Raw genomic sequence first — 18777 nt, forward strand, 5'->3', positions numbered from 1 at the left:
CCCAGAGCAATAGGCAGCTACAAAGTGGCTGCTAGTGTGAATGAGGCATAAGTCACATGTGTCAAACTCCATTCCTGGAGGGCTGCAGCTCTGCAGTTTAGCTTTAACCCTAATTAAACACACTTGACCAGTCTAATTGAGTCCTTCAGACTTGTTTGAAACCTGCAGGTAAATATGTTGAAGCAGGGTTGGAAATAAACTGTGCAGGGCTGCGGCCCTTCAGGAACTGAGTTTGACACCCTTGGCCTACAGTAAGTACTGTTGAGACCTGTTTTGTGCCATCAAATGTGCCATTGATAAGAACACACCATGATTTAATGTTAGTGATAAAGTCTGTTGATATAAAGGAGAAGCAGGAGGTATTTACATTTGCATGTTTCAAGCTTTAAATTTATTTACCAGTCCTTAGGCTATAGCAATCTGTCAGCTATTATGTTACTTTGTTAACTACACTTACATACATAAGTGTAGATATAGCTCAAAATACACCACTCTTTTGGCTAATGAAGGTCACTCACTGGATATTAAGTCTTTTTTACTAAATAAAACAGTCCACAATTGCCAAAATTGTATAATAGTTAGAACAATGGTTAGTGCTGCTACAGATAAGCTTAGAAAACTGTGTTTTAAAAGCTTGGCACTACACATTGCGGCATAGCACTTCTCATATGGTGCTTGACCCCCTTTTTTAACCTGAGGCAAATTTTAAAGGCAACAAGTAAAGAATGACATTTTGACAGATAACAGATCACTAGAGATGCTTGAGCTGGTTTATGGAAATTCCAGAGGTATCCTTGTATATAGCCATTCATATTGGTGTTTTTTTTAAATCATTCATTAAAGTTAATCTGAAGGGAAGAGCAGTAGATATTCATAATTATGAGGCCAAACGGATTTATATGTGTTCATCCTTCTACTGTATTGCAGTGTATTCCAGTGTAAAGTGTGTAGGTGTGAACTGACTTTGACACCCATCAGGTTTTATAAGGAACTGTGCTGTGAAAGGAAGTTTCCAATTTGAGGCAAGGCCATTTGTAATATTTAATATTTCCGGATATCTCTCTCTAAATCATTGATTTGCAACCTTCACTTGTCTTGTTGTCTTTCCAACCTGTTCACCTCAAAACCTCAAGAGAATTTTTAGAGGCTGCAAAAAACAGTAATTTCATTTTAAAGGTATAGTTTATCCAAAAATTGAAATTTCCTTACCATTTACTTACACTCAATCGGTTAAAAAAAGAGCAACTTCATTCCTGTGATGATCACAAAACAAGATATTCTAAAGAATGTTGGAAACCAGCAGCCATTAACTTCCATAGGAACAACATTCTACAGTATATATTTATTTTTGTGTTCAACAGAAGGTTTGGAGGGTGAGTAAATGAGTGAGCATTTTCAGTTTTGGGTAAACTATCCCTAGTGCAAGGGAAAAAATGAAAGTTATTGGGATAGGCATTTTATTGAATACGCATTTGATTTTTACAGGCTTGTAAAGCATGTATATACTATGTTCTTCTCATCGTTTTACAAAAAAAGTCTCAAGTCTGAACACACATTTTTATCTCTATATCACTTTATACAATGCAAATTGTGTCAAAGCAACTGTACAAATAAAATAGGCAATAGTTTAAAATCAGGTATGACTTTTTATCACTGTGAAAAAAGTTCAGTTCATATGGCACATTCAGTTTCACAGAATAACTTTCACATGCTGTAAAATAAAGTCTAACCAAAGTTTTTTATACTCACAGAGATGGCGTTTATTGATCAAAAATACAGTAAAATCAATAACTTATCATAATAGAATAATATGATTGCAATTATAATACATTAGTAATGCTGCAAATATCAACACAATTCAGTGATGTTTAAACAAAATACACAAAAACATTTAAATTAAGACAAAAGTCTTGTCACAGACAGAGATAATGAACAGTAAAGAATATAAAGTCATGGTGCAGTGGAAAAAGAATTAATATTGTGTATGACTCCCATGAGCTTGGACGACTGCATCCATACATCTCTTCAATGACTCAAATAACTGATTAATAATGTCATCTGGAATGACAAAGCAAGCGTTCTTGCAGGATTCCCAGAGTTCATCAAGATTCTTTGAATTCAACTTCAATGCCTCCCCCTTCGTCTTACTCAAGACATGCTCAATAATGTTCATGTCTGGTGACTGGGCTAGCCAATCCTTGAGCACATTGACCTTCGTTGCTTACAGGAATTTTGATGTGGAGGCAGAAGTATAAGGAACGCTATCCTGCATAAGAACGTGAATGTAACCCCAAACCATGATTTTTTTTCCTTCACCAAACTTGACTGATTTCTGTGAGAATCTTGAGTCCATGTGGGATCTAATGCTGCAAATATCAACACAATTCAGTCATTTCTACACACACACAAATAAATAAATACAACAACAACAAAAACATCATGGGAAGTCCTGGTTGGGCTGATTGGCAAACATTATTTCCAGCCAGGATGATGTTGGTAGAAATGGACAACTTAGAAGACCAACACAAAGATTACTTCCATCCCTCACAGCCTGATTTTTGTGTGCATCAAATTCTTTGACATCTTTATGGTATATTGTTAGAAAAAGTATTTTAAAATATACTTTTTAATGCAAATTTTGTTTTTGTTTTTCTGGGTAAAGTTTACCACACCAGTGTTAAATGCATAATTCACCCATAAATGAAAGTTCTGTCATCGTTTACTCCACTTTTTCCAAACCTGTTTGAGTTTCTTTCTCAAAGGAAGACGGAAATATTCTAGGAAGAAAAACAGCCGTTGATGTCCATAATATTTTTTGTTCCTATATGAATGTCAATGGCTGCATTTTTCTTCAGAATATCTCATTTTGTGTTCTACAAAAAGAAAGAAAAAAATCATAAAAGCACTAGAGTGTGAGTAAATGGTAAGGAGGTGTTCAGTTATGGGTGAACTATCCCTTTATAGCTTGAAATGAATGTCACTTCAGTCATCTGATGATGGCCATCTGTATGTATCTGCAGGTGTATGAGGCAGTTCCCTGTCGAAGTGAGTGTGGTCTTTACGAGTGGCTAACAGACCCCTGGTCAGTCTGTACCATCAACACAGTGGACGAGCTGCCAGCCTGTGGAGAGGGAGTCCAGAGCCGCAAGATCTGGTGAGCAAGGACACATTCCTGCAGAATAACCCCATCACAGATGCTTCTCTGAAGGGTTACGACCCACACTCCTCCATTCTGTTGTTGTCTCTGTGTGACAGGTGTGTGAGTCGTGGCAGTGAGGACCCGGTGGCCAGTGTGAATGAAACCCTGTGTGACCAGGATGAAATCCCTCCTCAAGCGCAGACCTGCGTCCTGCCGTGTCCTGACGACTGCGTGATGTCCCAGTGGAGTCCGTGGAGCACCTGTGCCATAGTAAGATCTCATTCTGTATGCTAAATTTCAACATTGTGAGATGACCCTGATGAGATGACCAGCATACAGAAGCCCTACAAAGTATTTGATTACATTTGGATATTTGGAGTCAAGCATGCAGTAGGTAGAGGATTCACATTTTTTTTTGTTTGTTATAGCTGATATGAGTTCATTAGTAAACATTTATACTTCAATTCAAAGTTTTGGGGTAAAAAGTGTGTATCTGGGTTTTTTTTTAATAATTGTATTAAATAAATATATGTTTTAAAATATTTATTTATTTTCTTAATGTTTTGAACGCCATCTCGTAACTGGACATTTTGGACTTTTTATGTAAAAGAAGCAGTAGTCTGTTCAAGTTTTAGGAACAAGAAATAATAACATGAGTTCTAGTTGATCATTTGGTATCAGAAGTGTCTTATATGAAAGGCAGAGGCCTCTAGATTATGCTTATTTTACCAGAATAAAATATGATTATGTTTTGATTTTATTTAATTAGGACAGTAAGGTCTGACTTTGCTTAGACAAAAGTCTTGTCACTTAACAGAAATATGAGCAGTATAGAATATAAAGTCATGGTATAGTGGAAAAAGAATTAATATTGTGTATGACTCCCATGAGTTTGGGCGACTGCATCTATACATCTCTGCTATGACTCAAATCACTTATTGATAAAGTCATCTGGAATGGCAAAGAAAGCTTTCTTGCAGGACTAATTGAAGTTCATCAAGATTATTTGGACTCATCTTCAATGCCTCCTTCATCTTACCCCAGACATACTCAATAATGTTCATATATGGTGACTGGGCTGGCCAATCCTGGAGCACCTTGACCTTCTTTGCTTTCAGGAACTTTGATATGGAGGCTGAAGTATGAGAAGGAGCGCTTTCCTGCTGAAGAATTTGCTCTGTCTCGTGTGTTTGTAATGTAATGGGCAGCACATATGTATTGTTACCTCAGGGTGTTGATGTTGCCATCCACTTTACAGATCTCTCGCATGCCTCATGCTGAATGTAACCCATTCAGTTGGGTTGGGTCCATGCGGGTTCAAATGGGGCTTCTGCAGTATTTGTGATGGTTGGTAAGCAGTTCAACAGGTGATTCATCTGAAAAATCAACCTTCTGCCACTTTTCTAAATGATTAACTAGAAGTCCAGTAATTATTTGTTGCTCTTACAACTGGCATAGACGACAAGACTTTTGTCAGGTAGTGTATTTAGTTGAGTTTTCGTCGTCAGTGTCACACAGGCCTTTAAAAATGGTTTCAGAAAGAAAAAAAAAACCTGAATATAATATTATAAACAGTTGTTCTGCTTTACATTTTTGTGGAACACATAATGAATTTTTCATAATTATTTGATTAACAAAGCTTTTCGAAATAAAGCTATGTAATATTTGAAAGAATTGTAACTCTAACCCAAACTTTTGAAAAGGGCAAATATTATTTTGTCTGAATAAATTAAAACACTAATCATCCAAATTAATCTTTTTAGTGCAAATGTTTAGGTACATAGTCACAATATTATTTGTATCTATGGAATAGTGATACTTACAGATAAGTGGAATATTAATAATATTAATAAGTGGCACAGTGGCTCAATGGGTCGCACTGTTGCTTTACAGCAAGAAGGTCGCTGGTTCGATTCCCGGCTGGGTCAGTTGGCATTTCCGTGTACAGTTTGCATGTTCTCCTTGTGTTTGCGTGGGATTTCTCCCGGTGCTCCGGTTTCCCCCACAGTCCAAAGACATGTGGTCCAGTTGAATTGAATAAACCAAATTGGCTATCGTGTATGTGTTTGAGTGTGAGAGTGTATGAGTTTTTCCCAGTACTTGGCAGCAGCTGGAAGGGCATCTGCTGTGTAAAACATATGCTGAATAAGTTGGCGGTTCATTTCGCTGTGGCGACCCCTGATGAATAAAGGTACTAAGCTGAAGGAAAATGAATGAATGAATGAATGAATGAATGAATGAATGAATGAATGAATATACTTGCGTTATCAATACTTTAAATTCAGGTCGAGTCACCTGCATTTCTGTAGCACTTCATGCGATTGTGTCAAAGCAGCTTTACAAGTCAGGTACAAAGTCTGTTCAAGGATGATTTAGTTCGGTTCTACATTATAATTTAACATTTTAATTCAATTAAAGATTAACCTGATTATGTGAGTATTAGATTATTGCAAATACAATCTAAATTTAAAATAGTAAATATGAGCATAAAGGCAAACCAATCAAGTTTTTGTGGTCCCCAAACAGATTCAAGTTTTGTTTTTTGTTTTTTTGATTATCCTCTAATAAAGAGTGTCTGATATTTAGATTAAATAAATTTTTACAAGGCTATTAAAATCATTCTAGTGTATGCATACAATAAGATATATATGTAATAATTAAGAAAAAAAATCCAACCTGTTAATTTGTTTACAGTTTTATTATTATTCAGCTAAATAGGCAAGGCAAGTTTATTTATTTAGCACATTTCATACACAATGGTATTTCAAAGGAACAGGACATAAACAGGAATAAAAGAAACAAGTATAAGAAAATTAAAAATTAAAGTGATTAAAAACAGATAAAAACTGATTAAGATGTGTTGAAAGATTTTACATGAATGAAAAATAAAAATAAAGGTAACATTTTACACAAGGTTTCTTTAGTAATGTTTGTTCATATATTCAGTAACATGAACCAACAATGAACAATACATTAATTACAGTATTTATTTCTCTTTGCTAACATTGGATGATGGAAATAAAGTTGTTCATAGTTAATTTTAGCTAACTCACTGTGCTAATGTTAACAAAATGCTGTTCAATATATTAACTAAAATTAACCTTATAATCAACCTCATAATTAAGCTCATAATCATAGAGATAATAAAAGAACTATGACAATATTCTGAAGCTTTTCTTATACTTTATCAGCACATCTCAGTGTCTGCTCCACAGTTTCAATCAGAGATGGTGCAAAGAAAGCAATACAGCGAAGGCTGTTACAGTGGCATTGCGGTGTTTATTACATCAGCAGTGTTTAACATCAACATCTTTGCACGAATTAATTCAGAAAATGAAACTCTGCACAAACTGCTTGCATTGCATGTTGGTGTTGGATCGCTTTTGTATTTCCACATAGCAGACAGTTTAGCTGCGTTTTAGACAGTTTTGCAGGGTTTGTCATTCCTGTGACAAATTCTGCTCTCAGCTTATGACACCTGTGTGACCGATGATGTAAAATAAGGGATTGTGTTTCATACAGCCGATAAGGATCAGTTAAAAAAATACCCTGATTACTCCTGATCCGGATGTTGCAGACATTGACAAAATATAAAGCATTATTATTAATATGGTTTGGGTGCACAAAAATGAGATGAGGTTTTTAGACTTTAAAGAAATCCTCTATGATAAAATGTATCTTGAAAAATTGTCTTTTATTTAACAACAACAACAAAAAAATCACAAAATGAATGTGCTGGAAGACTTTGAAATCAACGTGTACTTTATGAAATTAAATGTATATTTTAATGTCTGTGTGAAATCAAAATGTACAGTGTTTATTTTGCTAGCACACATTGTTATACTTTAGGTGAACAATTAATTTTCAATCAAAGTCTGACCATTTGCTTCTGTGTTTGTAGTGGCGGTCCTTCTCTGTTGATATACTTTTGGTGGCTTCAGCCACAATATTCTTAACCATGCCACTCTTAACCATTAGTTTCCAATGAGGGAATTATGTGCAAAAAGAAAGCTCCGGCCTGCTCAATATTGTGTTTCAGTTGGAAGTACATCAACATCCCGAAATAAAAGCCTCAGCAACTTCCTGCTCCCTTGGACTTAATAAATAAACCAGCCTGATCTCACGAGAAAACTTAAGTATTTTACGTTTTGTCAGTTTAGTGGCTAATTCAGTTCAGTTCAGTCGAGTTCAGTCATACGAAATTGTACGATTTTAAAAAAGAGACGTGGCACCTAACCCCACCCCTAAACCCAACCGTCATTGGGGGATGAGCATATCGTACTAAATCATACGAATTAGATCGTACGAATTCATACGAATTAGCCACTAAATCAAAAAGTTATGAATTGCCGTGAGATTATGTTGAATAAACAGGTAAACACTGCAAAAAAAAAATTTAATCCCACAAACTCAACTGACAGGCAAAAGATTGCCCAAAAATTATAAATGGTGTATATTAAAATATATAATATCACAATATATTATTGCAAAAAATAACTATTATCAAAGTAATGCTCTCTTGCAGAAAGAGAAAAAAAACATTCTCCATGCATAAAATATGGTAGTGTATGTCACAGAAATTCTTTACATACGGTTTCTTTAGTCACTGTTAGTTCCTATATTCACTAACATGAACCAACAATGAACAATACATTAATTACAGTATTTATTTATCTTTGCTAACCTCATTGTTAGTTTTTCTAACTCAGTGTGCATTTACTGTGCACTGTGCATTAATGTTAACAAAATGCTGTTCAATATATTAACTAAAATTATAAATGGTTATAAATAAACATGTAAACACTGCAAAAAAATTAATAAATAAATAACAAAAATCCTACAAACTCAACTGACAGGCAAATGATTGCCCAAAAATGATAAATGGTATATATTAAAACATATAATATCACAATACATTATTGCAATAATGTATTGTAATGTATAAGTAATGCTCTCTTGCAGTTGAAAAAAAAATAAAAATAAAAAAAAAAACATTCGCCAAGCATAAAAGATGATAGTGTACTTTACAGAAATACCCAAAAAATGTATTTTATTTTAAGATTTATTTTTGACATTTTTTGACATTATTGGCATATGACCATCTGTAGAGAGGAAGTGAAGATAGAGAGAGAGGGGAAATGGTATCAGGAAAGGTCAGCAAGCAGGGACTCGGAACCAACACTGGCATCCAAATTCAATGTGTTCATGCCAGTGCTCCATAGTTTATATAGACAGAGATTACGAGTGATAATAACCTGTTCATGCAGAGCAACTTCTATAGAAGGAGAATACAAGGGGGAATAACGTGTTCGTGCAGCGTGCTGTAATTTAAAATGGAGATTAGAAGCGATGATGTGTTCAGTATTTTGTTCTGCTGCTATTTCAGATACGGTGCTCGAAGCAGTTTCTGCTCGTCTCATTGTTCATGGTAACCCCACCATCAGCTCCTGATGCAAGCAATGTTTTGGGGCTAATTAAGAAACACTTCCTAGTTCAAAAATGGTGCTTTGGCTGTCGAAAGAAAAAGAACTGAATTAAAACTAGGGGAATATGTCAGCGTACTTCCAATGAGGCTCTCGGCACCAACCCTGAGGTGCTCACAAAACCAGTCAAATGTCATGAAGCATATCATATTGCGCAAGGTCTTGTGTCAGGAGTAGGCATGGGCTGTTATAAGTTTCTGAAGGTTTACTAACCTTGGATAAAAATATCACGGTATTGTGCTCATTGCTCTAAAATATTTTTAAATGTCTGGAAAAAATAAAATAAAACTTTTTTTCCCCTTTGAAAACAATATATTTAATTTTTTGAAAGATTTATGTTATTTTGGAGCAGTAAACACATCAGGCTAAATCATTCAAATGAATTATTGACTTCTGCTGTTTTCATTTGTTTCAAAAACACTGATTTCTTTACAATTTAAAAAGGCATCTTTTGATATTTTTTCTGCTGGAGATACTGCTGTCCTAAAAACAAACAAAAAAAAACATGTAAATAAAAAATCTTACACATACCTTAGGAATGTTATTACAGAAAAAAATTGGCGGTTTTACATCCTTGACTTTTCCAAACCACTGTATACCTTGAAAACGGTTATCGTCCCATGTCTTGTCAAGATATCTTGTCACACTCCTAATTATTAGTGAAAAAAATGTATCATGTAATGTGAGCATCTCTTCTAAATACTTTTATATTCAATTAGGAAGTCCGTTGCTTTCATATTTGTGTACACACTAGGGGTGCAGCGGTTCAATCTACTCACGGTTCGGTATATATAACAGTTGTACGGTCACGGTTTTGGTATGTGCTATGTTTAGAAAATAAAAAAGGCTACAGAAAAATCCAAAGAACAATACACATATTTATTGGCTAACAAACACCTGACAATACAACAGGCTTCACACATATGACTATAGATTTGTATGATTTCTCATTAACTATATAAAAGTAGAGCATTTTGAAAATGTTCAAATAAAATGATTAAAAATAGGGTAAAAGCTTAAATTTCCATTTTTCTATTTTACATCTTGACTCAACAGTCTCCAGCAATTTTGCAGATAATATGCAGATAATAATTTGCAGATCAAAATTATGTCAACACATCTTAATAATTGAGCACGTTTAGAGTATTGATTACTTTGTTTACATTATGCTTGCATTACCAAGGCAAAAATGCGTTTTTATCAAGAATGATTCCAGAGAGCTCTATTATCACTTATCTGCACCATCATAGTGAATGAAACTTAAGCAAAGAGAGAGCGTTCGGCTCTTCTCTCTTAATTCAAGGGGGACAGTACATCGAGAAGAAAACATTACTTTGCGGACAGCGGATAAACAGAATATATAAATAGCAGGAGCGATCGTGTGTGGAATAACCCCCAGCAGGAGCAGGACTAAAGTATCATGCGCAAACTATAGGTTGAATGTCCGAGTCCTTATGGGATACTTCTGGCTCTGGACACAAAACCTCAATCCACCTATTAGTGACCACTGATCTAGGCTATCTTTGCAACGACAACAAAAAAAAAAATACATTGAGTGTCTGTTGAAACACTTACTGCAGTGTGCTGTGTTTTGGCATTACCTGCGCATTTGCACTGTATTTCCTTCACTTGCCATACTGAAACACACAGAAACTCCAAACACAGTGACATGTGAGGAAACTTAATGTCAACAACAGATTTAAATACTTAGAGGTGATTGGACAGGTCTTCGCATGTGCAGTGCATGTGAAAGGTAATCGGAAGTCTACAAAAGCAGAACTTTTTTGCTTTGTTGCAGTTGTTTTCATCACCAAACCAATATTAAGAATGCATATTCTGAACTGCGGATCACAGGGCACACCAAACCGTGGAAGGACAACGGGATGATACGAATTTTTTACCGAGAACCATTGCATTCCTAGTATGCACAGAGTAGCACATGAGTAAATCAGCATATTTGCTCTCTATTAAATTTTAATGCAATTCAACTTTATCTGTACCACACTTTTCACAATAATTGTCGACTATATACATGTTTCACTAAGATGTGATCAACATAAACTGCTAGTGTATGGAGAGTCATACTGAACTAAGCTGTTTTCAGGAGGAATGCTGTGTTGACGTTCTGCTTTGTAGGTGAAAATTATGCACTGGTGTTTATGAGCTTGTAAAAATTTGCCTCTCGGGAGATCATTTCTGTCTGTGAATTAAGAATAGAAAGATTTTACAGTATATATTTTTGTGAGTCTCTTTCTCAATCCGGGCCCTGACATAAGAGAGCGTCGAGATGCTTTGCATCCATTTGAATATTTCGCATTAATGCTGCCTCGCAAGTCAAATCTTCATACAGTTCTCTAGAGTTCCTGTGGCGAAATTCAAACGGTGAATGCGAAGACAAGCGAAATCAGTATGCAGATGAACCTCCAGTAGTAATGAAGCATTTGTTATTCTAATTAATGTTGTGCATAAAAAGTTACCCTAGATACGATTTGCCACCGGGCCGCTGACTCATTGAAGTGCAAACAGCTCTTCAATTCACACTCAACAAATCAGAAACAAACTGGATGAGTTATCCTGGCTCGGCCCAACCTACACAAGACTGCCAAGCCATTTCAGCATAATTTGGTCTCTACACTAATCACATTAGATCGCAATTCTACCTTGTACGCTCTCAGATCCAAGCAATGTTTGTTCTCTCCGCTTTGTCAAAGCAGTCAGCCAGCACGACGAACATGTCAAACAGCAGTGTTCAGCGATTGAGCTTGGTTAATTGGTTTCGGTTTTTTGCATAATTACGAAATGTTCCCAAAAAACCTGGGTGCTCAGATATATGGCAGTAGCCGAAAAGAGCTCATGCTGATGATCAGACTCCCCAATAGTCAGAGACATGGCCGTGGCCAGCTAGCCGTTTAAAGGGTCTCATTAGCACCTGACAGTGATGGAGATGCAGATTAGCCGCTGCCTGCAGCCTAACAGCTTCCTACTGTGCATTTAGCATCGCAAGACCGTGTGGCTGGGTTTTTTTGTCTTTTCTTTTGTTTTACAATGCAGTATTGCACAGCACAGCTTGACCATGTGTGTGCACTTTTAAAATAATGTCCAGACTCATGCGTCAAAGCCATTCTGACATTTTAACTGTATTTTCTTTTTGTTGTAGCCGTGTGACGAAAACAGCTCGAGGATTAGAACGAGGCACGTGCTGCGCCCCCCGGTGGCCGGCAGAGTGTGTCCAGAAAATAATCAGACGGAGCCCTGCATCCTCAACAGCACCTGCTTCAATTACCACTACAATGTCTCCAGTGGGTCTCACTCATTTTGTTACAACACAACTCTGAATGTAACATGAGCTTCTAATGACTATTGCATGACAGATTCACTTTAACGGTGCAGTTAAAAGGCAGTGGTTCACTTTTTTGTGTTTTTTTACTCAAATGCATCTGTTCTTGAAGGCAATACAGTGGTCTCTTGTTATTCGCAGGAGTTATGTTCTAAAAATAGCCCGCAATAGACAAAATCAGCAAAGTAGTAGTACTTTTTTTTTTTTTTACAATTATTCTAAATGTTTTTAGGCTGTAAAACCCCTCAAGATCAAAGCCTGTTGTCAGGCTCTAACATTCACCGCTGTCAGCAAAAGGGCACCCCAGTCAGCCGCTGACTTGCAGCAACAGTGTGCGTACACTGATATAAACCTATGTTTACAATTCTAAAATGCATGGCGCAGCGTGGCAAGGCTCATCCGGTGTGTGTCCTCCTTTACAATGATCTTGCTGCGGACAGTTACAACCCTTTTTGCATCCTTGTTGGAACTCACACTGCTAGTGATCGAAGATTTATGCTAATTTGGCAAGCTGAACAAATTCTGTACTGTACTGGAGACATGGAGGAGATTAATTGACAATGGTCTACAGCCTATTAGCATGCAGAACACAATGTGCTGTAAAAAATTTTTTTTAAAAGTATGTCAAATTGCACAAAAGTAATGATCCGCAAAAGGTGAACCACGTTAAAGCGAGGGACCACTGTATATGTATATTTTCAGCATTTCTGCTTTGTCTGTGATAGAGCTTGTTTTACAACAATTGAACAAAAAATTTGAGTATCGGTATTAATTAAGCATGATTTATTTTGTGATTCCAGAAATATCAAGAACCCCTCAGTAAGATGCAAGTGTAATATGATTGCTGGATGTGCATAGATTTTTATTTGTCTATCAGAATCTTAGTATAGATTAAAATTATTTTATTAATAATAATAATAATAATAATAATAATAATAATAATTATAATTTATTTATTCATTTACTTATTTATTTATTTATTTTATTTGCTTTGTGTTATATCGCAGCTCCCCTAGAAATTTGCTGAAAGTAGAAAAGTGCACCGTATAAAATACATTTGTTAATGTTAGAAATTTTTTGTAATATTGTAATATTTTTGTTAAATATTACCATTTACTGCAGTAAGCAAAGAATAATTATCAGTAAACAGTACAACCTGATTCCTGAACGCTGACATTACAGTATATCTCCATCAGTTACAGCAAGAAAACAGTAATGGTAATTCAGTAATTCACTCACGTCTATGTCACTGGACATTAACATAGATCAGAGATGACCAAAAGATGGGCTGTTTTATTGCTGAGCTACAAAATAAGCAAACTGAATCTAAATGTTTCAATTAAATCTTTTAAATGCATCTGATTTAAAAAAAAAAAAAAAAAGTAAATACTGTCACTCGACAGATAGAGGACTATGCAGTAGACATTGGTGAGCAATTCTGTTATAAATGAGATTTTTTTTTCACTGTAGTAAGCTCAATATAAAATGTAAAAAAAATACTGTATTAGTTAATATAAAGCAATATTTTCTAGTCATTTTTTAAATAGTATTAAATAAATTAGGAAATTGGTGTATTTACCTTCAGCCCACTAGCCTCATGGAAAGAGGAAATGTTTGGGCACCCCTGGCATAGATCTTAATGGGAGAGAGATTGTCACTAATCGACATGGCTTGTTTCCTCTGATGAAGTGCATAACAGAAAAATCTGAAATGGCTTGTTCTTAGTGAATGTGTTTTTATTTATTGTGATTATAAAAAGAAAAGTCAGTGGGTAGATTTTATGGGTGTTTTCACACACTTCAGTCACTAAATTGTGCTCCAACACATTTATTTATTCATTTATTTATTTATTTATTTAATTCCCCAGGTCCCCTTTAAAATAGTTACACATTGCCACAAGAATTATCAACAATAGTATTTTTAAAAGGGTTAGTTCACACAAAAATGAGTAAATACTATTAATTTACTCACCATCAGGTAATCCAAGATTGATGTTACATATTTGTTGATTTTTGGTTCAAACCGTGGTCCTTGTTGATTTAATAAAAACCAGCAATAGTGACCATCTCTGCGTAAAATATGTTTGTGTGTTTTTCAATTCCCAAAGTGCCGGTAGCCACAAACTTACATTTTTATGGGTTATCAAAGACCACAGTTTCAACAGAAACAAGTACTCTTCATTGCTCTGCTAAAGACAAAAGTCATACTTTTACATCTTGGGTGGCCTGAGGGTGAGTCATTTAAGAGGATTTATTGATTTTTGGGAAAACTGTCTCTTTAATGTGTTATCACACATTACACGTAATCAAATGTTGAGTCTCAGATGCCCTAAAAGTGTGGCCCATGCTGAATATCTATGGATAAAAGTGTCAAAGGACAAAGAGAAGTTTACAAAGACAATCTCCCTGAGGCAATCTGATAACGTCCCTGTATCAAGGACACAAAGATCAGCTCTAGCAAAGTTGTACTCTTCAATCTTTTGGGCATCAGCCTAGATCTTTAACCAAAAGGCTACTACAGTTCTGTACTGTACTTATAATGAGATCATGCATATCTCCATATTCTCTTTGGCTTGACTCTGAAGATTCTTGACAGATGCTAATATCTCCGTTGAGAATGTGATCTTCTGGCCTGCTGTAAATGCACTGATTTATATCATCCAGTGTCCTGCAGACACTCCATACTGAGCTCAGTAGGGCATAAGATTTGCGAAAAATCATCCTATAAAGCAGATAGATCCTAATTCTCCAGATAGACCCTAATGAAGTAAATGGGCACGGAGATTTGTATGAGACGATAAGCGTCTTACTGCACAGAGAGCATGAAATCGCTGATCATATCAATGCTGATACTGCTCCTCGAAGCCAGATTAGCATCATAAATAGGACTAAATTCTGCGTTCAGATTAGAGTGCGTCTTACTTTGTCGTTTGCTAGAAATTAGTGTAATCACAACTGCATTTAATGTGAAAAAATACATTTATGTTTATATGTTTGTGAACTTAAGATTTTTTGTACATTTTTAGCCTCTGAGACATTAATTTGATCGCAAATACACTAACTGTTTTCTATTCATATAATTTACAGTGTAATGTATTTATATGATGTCAAAGATACATTTTTAACATAATTCCTTCCGATTTCAGTGTCACTCAATCTGTCTGAAATCCTGCTAAATATGCTGATATTCTGCTTTCTTATAATGGATTATAATTGGTTCACCATCATTAACAATGGTTCTTATCGATGTCGAAAAAACAGCCTTAAGTATTTGAGGAAAGACTGATATATTGGACTTCTTACAATTCTTTGATCATTGAAAAGGACAGTACAAAAGAGTAGAATTTCTTCCAAATAAATGATTATTCTAACATGTTTATACATTTTGTACAATATGTTCTTAATAAATAAATATACTTTTTATAAAAGGAAAACGATACTTGTGAGTGGTTAGTGTATCCCAGTTTCAACAAAATATGACACAGGATTTGCAAAAATAATTTTTAATGTTAATAATAATCAGAAATGCCACTTGATCCACAAAATGTGATGATACTGTAAACCATAGGTCTCAAACTCGATTCCTGAAAGGCCGCAGCTCTGCACAGTTTTGCTCCAACCCTAATCAAACACAGCTGATCCAACTAATCAAGGTGTTCAAGACTACTAGAGACGATTAAGCAGATGTGAGTTGGAGGTGGTTGGAGCTAAACTGTGCAGAGCTGTGGCCCTCTAGGAATTGAGTTTGAGACCACTGCTGTAAACCAGAGGTGCCCAAACTTTTCTTATAAAGAGCCAAAAACCAAACTTGATTAATGGATGTGGGCCGAATATATACCAAACCCAATACAGTATATCACATCATATAACATTGGTTATTTCCTATTTTATTTGCTAATATTTAAAAATAACTAGAAAGGCTTGATTTTAATCATATTAACTACACTGTAAAAAAAACGGTTAAAAGACTGGCTGCAGGGCTTCCAGAGATATTCTGTTAAATTACAGAAAATAACCATTTAACAAAATAACATGCAAAAACTGTAAAAATAATAATAAAAATAAAAAATAAATAAAAAGAACATACTTTACGGTCAGAGTTCATTAAATTATAGTGTATTACTGTCGATAATTTGCATATAAACTGTGAAAGAATGGGAAAAAAATAGTAATTACTGCCATTTTACTAATTATTACTGCAATTATACAGATTATTGCTGTCATTTTACAAATTTTTACTGTAAATATATTTTTATTGTAATTATACAGATGAATTAATGTGATTTTAATGATTATTACTGTAATTATACAGGTTATTAATGCAATTATACAAATTAATGTGATTATAATGATTATCACTGTACTTCTGCAGGTTATTACTGTATTTATACACATTAATTAATGTGAATATACAGATTAATTTATGTTATTATGTAAGAAATCTCTAAATATTCCATACATTTTTCCACTTTTAACATACATTTAAATCAGATATATATATATATATATATATATATATATATATATATATATATATATATATATATATATATATATATATATATATATATATATATATATATATATATATATATATATATAGGTGCATGCTGGGAGTTGTAGTTCTTAAAGTAGCGTGTCTGTAGTTTTCCAGCAATCCACAGCCGCTAGATCACTGATGATCTTAACAATTAGCACAGCAGCATTGTTAGAGTAGTAAAATAAACATTTTTATAGTTTACAGTGCATGCATTATATGCAGCCTACAAACAATAGGCTATTATTTGACATTATTAACCTCACGTTAATCTTCATATGATTACTATCTTCACTAAAAACAGTTTGACTGAATTTTTGTTCCCCTATTTTTATAGGAATAATCTGTAAATATTAATATAAAATTACATGTTACTCTCTAAAAATACAAAACATTTCCATTAAAAACAGAAAAATAACAATACCAAAATACAAGCAATAACTGTAAATTTAATGTTAGAATTTTTTATTACAGAACATATCTGTAAAACAGCAGGTATTTCACTGTATAATGAAAAAAATGGAAAATTCTTTCAAAAAGTACAGACAATTACCTTTAAAATAACGTTTATTTTTTACAGTGTAATGCAGTATAATATTTCAAAATTTTATAATAAGCTTATTATTACACAGATTATTAAACATAAACTCATTTAAACCACAATTGAGTTCTGCTGAAAACACTAGTCGACCTGCGCTTATCTTTGCCTTGATTTGCTCTCCAATGTTTTGTGCATTGCTCTTTGTCAAGTGACATTTTGTACATTTTAAGTCTGATTCATTTACAACATTTAATTTTAGTTGACTTTTTTGTAGCTCAGCAATAAAACAAAGAAACAAAGGGTTACATTTAAATCGAAATAACAATCTCTGTCAAAGACATTTGCCCCAACCACATCCCTATCATCCTCTCTCTTTTTCAGATGGGATGGTGGGCCAAATCAAAGGTTACCGTGGACCAACTTTGGCCCGTGTGCCCTACTTTGGGCATCTCTGCTGTAAACTCAGCAATAAATGAAATTATAAATAACATAAAATAATAATAACACGTTTGGTGACTAGAGGAACATTATTTGAAAAACCTGAACAAATCTGACCAGTATTGTTTAAAATATTATGTATAGTGTTCAAACTGTTACTTACTCATGAAAACAGCAGAAAATCTGTGAACAAGGACACAGCAGTGTGATATTTGAGTAGCACTTTGGTCTGACGTTTGCTGTATGTGTGTGTGCTTTTTCTTTGTACCCTTTGGTTACGGGTCAGGCTGGAGCACCTGTCAGCTGAGCGAACATGCCATCTGCGGCCAGGGCACGAGGACACGACTCTTAGATTGCATCCGCAGCGATGGCAAAGTGGTGGATTTGAGCGTGTGCGAGGAGGTAACCTTCATTTCCTACCTCCCCTCTCAGTACAAGTGTTCTCTGAGGGAGAATTAAGCACTGTGGGATTGTATTATGTCCTTCAACTGCATGCACTGCAAATCAGCCATGACTGTCCATTAACTCCCTACAGTATTGCTCCATATCCAGAAAATGGTTCTTTCATAGGAGCCTTTTACAGTAATAGCGCCTCATTGGCTCACGGCTGGTTCATCAGACTGTGATTGTGTGCAGTGAAGGGGACGTGGGGTTAATGGCTGTCCCGCTGTTTTAGTTGGGCCTGCTTCAGCTGTGGAGACTGGCCATGAAATGTGTGGTGGACTGTCCCTTTAACTGCATCCTGTCTGACTGGACGTCCTGGACGGAGTGTTCACACACCTGTGGAGATAAAGGTGAGTCGATTCATATGATGGGGATTAATACAGAGACTTAAGTCCCGGTCAGATCACACGATTATTATTGTTGGTTATTCAAATCTAAATCTAAATATATATTTTCCTGCCAAGCCTAAACTTGCCATGAGTGAAATGGAGAAAATGAAAGTACATAAGCAGCAGCAATAACAAAATCAGATGCTCAAGACATAATTTTTAAAATAATGACGTATTAAAAAATTTGCAAATGAGTTCAGATGCAAAACCCTCTAAATCCAGCAGACCTCTTTTCTTATTAATGAGCACTTTCTATCAGGCTCCTCTGATTAGGTTGAGAAGTTTCATTCTATATGTAATGATAAGGTTATTTGCTGGGAAATAAAATAACTTTTTTTCAAAAATGTCACTTTAGACATTTCTTTGGTTTTTAACAAGGTAGATTTTCTTTTGCGTCAAAACCAGCTAAATCCACTTCTGCTTTTTATACAAAACCCTCTTAATCCACTTATTAAGACAAGACAGTGTAA

General features: G+C 35.0%; 1 protein-coding gene across 1 annotated transcript in view; it reads left to right on the forward strand.

Annotated features, from left to right (window-relative positions):
• The window catches only part of thsd7ba (thrombospondin, type I, domain containing 7Ba), a 402582-nt gene that overhangs the window by 345665 nt on the left and 38140 nt on the right, over positions 1-18777 (forward strand). The window contains exons 17-21 of the mRNA XM_056465204.1: positions 3021-3154; positions 3256-3409; positions 11780-11921; positions 17761-17876; positions 18151-18268. Of these exons, the coding sequence (XP_056321179.1) occupies positions 3021-3154; positions 3256-3409; positions 11780-11921; positions 17761-17876; positions 18151-18268 (664 nt within the window). The remainder of the gene's footprint in view (positions 1-3020; positions 3155-3255; positions 3410-11779; positions 11922-17760; positions 17877-18150; positions 18269-18777) is intronic.

The sequence above is a fragment of the Danio aesculapii genome, chromosome 9 (genome assembly GCF_903798145.1).
Source record: "Danio aesculapii chromosome 9, fDanAes4.1, whole genome shotgun sequence".
Taxonomy (NCBI): domain Eukaryota; kingdom Metazoa; phylum Chordata; class Actinopteri; order Cypriniformes; family Danionidae; genus Danio; species Danio aesculapii.